The sequence below is a fragment of the Acanthochromis polyacanthus genome, chromosome 2 (assembly GCF_021347895.1).
Source record: "Acanthochromis polyacanthus isolate Apoly-LR-REF ecotype Palm Island chromosome 2, KAUST_Apoly_ChrSc, whole genome shotgun sequence".
In the NCBI taxonomy this organism is placed as follows: domain Eukaryota; kingdom Metazoa; phylum Chordata; class Actinopteri; family Pomacentridae; genus Acanthochromis; species Acanthochromis polyacanthus.
In genome coordinates this window covers 46,810,974-46,818,544 of record NC_067114.1, presented here as the reverse complement: position 1 = coordinate 46,818,544, position 7,571 = coordinate 46,810,974, and the positions used below count along the sequence as shown (strand labels likewise).

Here is a 7,571-nt window from a genome sequence, read left to right as displayed (position 1 = left end):
CTACAAGGATAAGCTTCGTGCATTCCGGAGAACCACTCCAGGTGCAACAGCGGACTAAACTGGATTGAGGCACTAAACAGGAATCCTCCAAGAATTGCGTGGTTTCATTGACAGTGGGACAGTGGGGTGAGTTGATTGACTTGATAATAAATGGGTTCAGTTGACAGAGCTTTCAGGATACTGTGGACCAACAAGGACCCCCCTTCTCTGAGCCAAGATGAAGGGGTTTTGCCTTAGAACGCCCTCTTGGGTTTGTCAGGGTCAAATACCTAGACCCCTATGTAGGAAGTCACATTTAGTTATTTTAGACTATTTGATTTGTTCTGTAGTTTCACTGAATGTGTGTTTTTGTTTTTTCTTACACTCTGCTGTTCTGCGCAGAGGAAGGAGGAGAACCAGTATTGTTGTTGGTGTTCTTTACCATTATTACATTTACATGTCTAACAAACCTTTAAAGTTTATGTCAGTTAACATAAATGGCATACTCAACCCAATTAAGAGGTCAAAAATGTTCACACAGCTGAAAAGGGACAAAGTCCAAATAGCTTTCATACAAGAATCCCACTTAAGTGACACTGAGCACGCTAAATTGAACAGAATGGGGTACACAGAAGTATATTTCTCCTCGCACAGTTCTGGAAGGAGTGGCGATTTTGCTGTGCAATGCAGTGAATTTTGAATTTATATCTGAACTCAAAGATAAAGAAGGAAGATACATTATGATAATAGGTAAAACTGATGGAACTTTAGTGAGCTTGTTCAATGTTTACATTCCACCAGGTAGCGACTGGTCCTTCTCTAAACAGGTATTTGAAACCATGACAACAAAAAGTCAGGGCATTTTGATATGTGTGTATGTGTGTGTGTGTGTGTGTGTGGGGGGGGGGGGGGGGGGGGGGTTAACATTCGATTAAACACATAAGTTGACAACTCAAACGGTAAACCTGACACTAAAAAGATTTATTTAAAAAATTAACAATTTTATGAAAGATGTAGGAATTGTAGACATATGGAGGGAAAATAATCAAACAAGTCATGAATACACTCATTACTCTGGGGCACATAATGTTTACTCCAGAATAGACATGTTCTTGATGTTTAAAAATGATGCGTTTCACCTGGTAAATTGTCACATTGGTACATGTACGCTCTCAGACCATAGTCCTGTATATTTGTCCCTTAATCTTAATGGTAAAGTTAAATCTACTCTTTGGAAATTAAATGCTGGTATTCTGAATGACAAAGAAATCAAGAACAAATTACAGTTTGAAACTGAGTCCTATCTAGAATACAATGATAATCCGGAGGTTTCTTCAGTTATATTATGGGATGCTCTAAAGCAAGGGTCAGCAAGTAGATGTGGCTTCGGGCCAAAATTGGGGTAAACAATCAAACAGCGGGCCAACCCGTGGGGGGTGCGCTCCGATGCCGCGAGCGCGGGGGGTGGGAGGTGGGGGGTGGGGTTTGCCGCAGCTTGGGTCTGAATTCTGATCACAGATGTATTAAAAATGACTCCTGAGACACACGTTTTGCACACACTGTTGCTCAGTGAAATCTGGCTGGTACAACCGTGTCCGACCAGTAGCACAAACGCGGAAATGCCCGGCAGCAGCCGACCATGCGAGTTTCATGTTGTGGTGACGGACTGGCTTGGCTCCGTACCAGTGAAAACGCAAACTGGTTTTTAGAAGGAACCAACTAAGCTCTGAACTAGCACTAGCTCCTGGAGCCAGCGGGTGGAAACACGGTATATGGGTGCGATCGATTCTTCATTTTTAATAATCTCAAACATTGAAAAAATAAATCAAATTTTCAAAATCATCTGGCGGGCCAGATATTATTCCTGACGGGCCAGTTTTGGCCCGCGGGCCGCCAATTGCCAACCACTACTCTAAAGCCAGCGCTCCGGGTGAAAATTATTGCAATTTCTTCTACGATAAAGAAGCACAGAAGACAAAAATTATTAGATCTTGAGAATAAACTTAAAAAATTCTTCACAAGAGTCAGTAAAATTAGAAATGCTTGCAGTAAAGAAAGCGATAGATGAAATAACCATACAGGATATTCAAAAAAACGTTACTTTTCACCAAACAACAATATTACGATACTGGTGGGAAAGCATTAAAACTATTGTCATACAGATTAAGGAAACGGCAAGCAGAGAGAACACTTTTTAAGATTAAACATCCTGAAACAAACCAAACTGAAACTAAACCAGGAAAAATACAACAGTGTTTCGAAGAATACTACCAAAAATTATACTCTCAACGACAATTAAGAAGTACAAATGAAACTGATACTTTCTTATTTTCATTAAATTTACCTAAGGTCTCAAATGATCAGAACAAGAAACTAACATCCAAAATAACTAAGGAAGAAATTGTATCAGCAATCAAGAGATTAAAAAATGGAAAGGCTCCAGGTGCAGATGGATTTAATTCCGAATGGTATAAGATTATGCAGGATAAGTTGGTACCAGGGCAGCTCAGTGGAGTACTGGTTAGCACTTTCGCCTTGCAGCAAGAAGATCCCCGGTTCAAATGGGCCTGGGATCTTTCTGCATGGAGTTTGCATGTTCTCCCTGTGCATGCGTGGGTTTTCTCCGGGTACTCCGGCTTCCTCCCACAGTCCAAAAACATGCTGAGGTTAATTGGTTACTCTAAATTGTCCGTAGGTGTGAATGTGAGTGTGATTGTGTGTCTGTATATGTAGCCCTGTGACAGACTGGTGACCTGTCCAGGGTGTCCCCTGCCTTCACCCGAGTCAGCTGGGATAGACTCCAGCACCCCCCATGACCCTAGTGAGGATAAAGCGGTGTATAGAGGATGGAAGTTGGTACCAATGTTAGTGAAATCTTTCAACTGTGTACTTGAAACTAAAACTATCCCTCCCTCCTGGAGAGAGGCTATTATTTCTATAATTCCCAAAGAGAATAAGAATAAACTTGACTGTGGAAACTATCGACCGGTGAGTGTACTCAATATCGAATAGAAATTATTTACTTCCATATTATGTAAACGTTTAGAGGTCATTTTACCTGAACTTATTAATAAAGACCAGACGGGTTTTATTAGACAAAGACAGGCGCACAATATTAGAAAGGTGCTTTTGATCATGAAAGATGTCAGGCAACATAGTTTGAAAACTCTTATAATAGGTTTAGACACAGAAAAAGTGTTCGATTCAGTACGATGGGAATTCTTATATAAAGTATTGGCCACATTTGGCTTTCACTCAGACATGATACGGACATTCTCCGCACTGTTCAGCAAACCCACTGCGAGGATCAAAATAAACGGGGACCTATCCAAGCCAATTTCTTTAGAAAGAGGAACCCGCCAAGGCTATGGAGCATCAGCTTTACTTCTTTCTTTATCGAGCCCTTAGCTCAATGGTTGAGGCAGAGTACAGAAATTAAGGGTGTTACTTTAAATTCAGGGGAACAAAGATTAGCTCTATTCGCTGATGACATATTAATATTTCTGACAGACCCCACCCAGTCGCTTAATGAAAATACTGAATGAATATGGCTCTTTTTCAGGCTATAAAATCAATATAACCAAAACTCAGATTTTAAAGTTTAATTACAATCCACCTACAAAAATTGAAAGTGCACACAAATGGAAATGGGATGCCAATAGCATTAAATATTTGGGAACTGTACTGACAAAGGATCCATCTGAAATGTTTCAGGCCAATTACGGGCTTCTAATTTCAAAAATAAGATCAGATTTACAAAGATGGTATAATGTCCCTTTTTTGGGTCTACATTCTCGGGTGGACTCAGTTAGAATGAGTATCCTCTCTCGTTACCTTTACCTCTTTGGGAATATTATTATGCTGCACAAATTAGACCTTTAATTGGATTGTGTTCACCCACTAATTTGGCAGGATGGAAAGATGTTGAAGGGACTGTTATAAAGGACATACCAATTATGGCATTATTAGCTGACAAAAAACTGCAAACTAATGCCAGCTTTACTAATGACCCTATGTATGAATCTGTTTTGAATTCGTAGAGTTATGCAAACACGTGGCGAGAGTTTTGTTGGAAGAACCTAACCAGGTTTTTTACTACACCTATTCAAAAGAGACATCAGGGTTGTGGTGATCTCTGTTGGAGATCCCGTGTGTCCTCAGGGGCTAATCATTTCCACATTTTTTGGGATTGTCCGGTGATAACACTTTATTGGACACAGGTATGTGAGCATATTAACTATGTTTTTGGCAGTAAAATACCCTGTAACTTTGAAAATGTGTATTTGGGCAATGTGAATGTAATAGATTGGAGAAAGAAGGATGAAATGTTGCTCTGGATACTATTGGCAGCAAGTAAGAAAGCTGTAACAAGGAAATGGTTAAATCCAGACCTGCCGACAGTTGAAGACTGGATTAGCCCAATTCAAGAAATCTATACCATGGAAAAGCTTTCTTTTACCCTCAGGACTCAAAGGGACAGCTTTTATACTATCTGGTCAAAGTGGACTGAGTATGTGAAGCCCATAAGGTCGGACTTTCAGTAAAGAAATAATTTGTAAAGGTGTGGAAATAATATGTAAGTGTGTGGTAACCATATCTTTGTAAAGGTAATCCTCCCATACATGTTCCACTCAAAAATGTTAAAAATAAAAATTACAAAAAAAAAAAAGAATTGGAGTAAATGAGCTGAGGTGTTGACGAGATCAAGTACGCCAGCGCAGTTTGTGCGCCGCGAAAAATACGCCGATGTTAAAACAATGGGTCAGCCACTTAGTTCCGCTTAGACGGACCTTTTCCTCCCAGTCACTTGCACCCTCCCTGTCATGCCTCCGCGGCCCCCCACTATTTGAGAAGCACTGCAACAGAAGGAATGAAGGCAGAGTCACAGCAGGTTTTTCATGTGTCCATAGGTAGATGGTGAGCTGCCGTCCTGTGGCAGGAGGGGGTGGGGTCTGATCAGTGCAGTGGGCAACAGCAGCAGCAGCACAGACTCTTATTGGATGGAGACTCTGAGATGTTCACCGGACCTTCATCAGATGGGTTACAGTCATTCTGCACACAGAGGTCAGAGGTCAGCAGGTAACCTTCAGGTAACGTCAATCTAACCTGCAAATAACGTTCATCTAACGTCTAACATCAAACTAATGTTCAACTAACGTTTATATATAGAACTGAGTTTTATTCAAGTGTTCACAGTCATCTGAACATGATGAGATCTGTCAGAACTGTTCACCTGATCTGATCGGTCTTATTGATCCTATCAGTGTTATTGATCCTATCAGTGTTATTGATCCTGGTTTGTCTCCTCCTGGTGACTGCAGGTCAGTGAACTCACCATCTTCCTGTCCATGCGGCTCATGATGTCTCTGATCAGAGTGAAGAAGGCCTGAAGAGGAAACAGAGACTGGAATGTTGCTGATCAGCCATCGATTATTGATCAGGATCAATCAGGACTCACCTCCTCCACGTTGATGCCAGACTTTGCGCTGGTTTCCAGGAACTTGATCCCATAATCCATGGCGATCTGAATGAGGAGACTGAAGTGAACATTTCTGGTGTTTCACTAAATAAACTGATTTAAAGTTTCAGCAGAACTTCACCTTCTCTACTTCCTCTCTGGAAACTTCTCTCCTGTCGTTCATGTCGCACTTGTTCCCCAAAATAATCTTCTCCACATTAGGCAAAGGCTGGACACACACACACACACACACACACACACACACACACACACACACACACACACACACACACACACACACGTTTGTACTTCCATCTTAGTGAGGACATCCATAGGCGTAATGCATTTCCTAGAGCCTTACCCTAACCTTAACCATCACAACTGATTGCCTAACCCTAATCCTTACCCTAACCCTAACCAAACCTCAATTCATACCTGTTCTCTAAAAACAAGTCTTCACCCTCAAACATGGCTGTTTGAAAGTGAGGACCGGCCAAATGTCCTCACTTTGTAAAAATGTCCTCACTTTGATAGTTAAATGCAGAAAATGGTACTCACCATGCAGCAAGTACAAGAACACACACACACACACACACACACACACACACACCTGGTCTAAATCTACTGAGTCATCTGGTTCTGCAGCTCATCTTCAGGTGAAGTCCAGGAATCCAGACACACCTTGAACGCACCTTTTTCTCCTGATAGATTCCCTCATGATCAATTTTCTTATTGATTAATGTGCTGATCACTTCCTGGATTCATTGATTCGTTCTTCAAACCAAGAAACGCCAAAAGATTGAAAAGCAGCAGATTTCTGATTTGAAACAAACTATTGATCATTTACCTGAACTACTGCCGATCACATGATCAATAATCAGCTGATCAGGGGATTGATTAGGGGGAAGATTAGAGCTCTTTGTGATAAGGTTTTCTGTTTAAATCGACCCTTAATGAAACCAATCGATCAATAGGAACGTGATTGATTGACAGCTGGGACGGCCTACCTCCTCGATGTCACAGATCCACTTACTGGTGTTATTGAAGGAACTCCGATTGGTGACGTCATACACCAGCACGATGCCCTGAAACAGCCAATCAGAGTTTTATTGATCTGACATCTGACTGATTGATTTATCTGATCGATCAGCTGCTGATCAACTGAAGATCAAACACGTTAAACAAGCTTCTGCTTCGTGTCTGTTTCAGTAATGAGACACATTTCCACATGTTGACCACCAGGAGGCGCAGTCTGGTTATTAAACTGATCAATAGACCTGAAGAAAAACCTCATCAATGATCAATAATTATCTGTGCTTTGATTGTTATCTTGGTAACACAGTGGTTGAAAAAGCTTTCAGACACCCCATGCATTTGTTAAATACTGCAATAAGAGTCACTCTTCTGTGTCATTTCTTTTAGTCGCAACCAGAATACTAAACAAATCCTGAAAAAAGCCACAAAAAACTTAAAACTGTTTGGTTCCATAAAAATACATCAGAAATGCTGAGTTTTGGGTCATTTTGGTTCCAAGACAATTTCTGTTACCGTGCTTTGTGTCTCTATAAAGCAGCACATTTCAAAGTTCTTCAGAGACAAAAATGTCTGAAACAAGGAGCCTATAACACAGGAAACACGCCTGAAGATCCAGATTCTTTAGTCCTTCAGCAGTTGAATTCACTCTGTAGAAATACAGACGAACCAACAGCTTGAAGACAAACCAACATCTGGACGTCCAAGGGTTTCTTCAGCAAGAAATGACCTCATCCTGATCCACAGGAAAACCACCGAATGACATGACAGGAGCTTCAGCAGCAGTGGTCAGACCAAACTGGTGTTCAGTGTTCCACTTTTAGATCATGGCTGAAGGTCATACAAGGCCATCAAGTCTGGTCTAAAATGAGGAAAAACATGTCAAAAAGTTCTCAAAGTTCTCCATAACGACTAAAAAAAATTTACACACTGACTTGAAATGTTTCTCAAAATTTGCCCAAAATGACTCCAAACTTGATTAAGTTTGTTGAAATTTGTCAAAAATTACTTTGAATTATCTGAACATGGTCTGGAATGAGTGAGAAATTGTGTAAAATCACCCAAAAGTCATCCAAATTGAAATTTATCCAAAATGACATGA

The 7,571-nt window shown here is 40.7% G+C and overlaps 1 protein-coding gene across 2 annotated transcripts in view; it reads right to left on the bottom strand.

Moving 5' to 3' along the window:
* Positions 1–939: 939 nt before the first annotated feature.
* The window catches only part of LOC110970960 (ras-related protein Rab-8B-like), a 37,504-nt gene continuing 30,872 nt past the window's right edge, over positions 940–7,571 (bottom strand). The window contains exons 4-8 of one of the 2 annotated variants that reach the window (XM_051940613.1): positions 6,445–6,522; positions 5,580–5,666; positions 5,438–5,503; positions 5,315–5,365; positions 940–5,031 (exon numbers count right to left, since the gene is read on the bottom strand). In XM_051940613.1, the coding sequence (XP_051796573.1) occupies positions 4,936–5,031; positions 5,315–5,365; positions 5,438–5,503; positions 5,580–5,666; positions 6,445–6,522 (378 nt within the window). In that variant the 3' untranslated portion in view covers positions 940–4,935. The remainder of the gene's footprint in view (positions 5,032–5,314; positions 5,366–5,437; positions 5,504–5,579; positions 5,667–6,444; positions 6,523–7,571) is intronic. The other variant, XM_051940618.1, reaches the window with a different exon arrangement.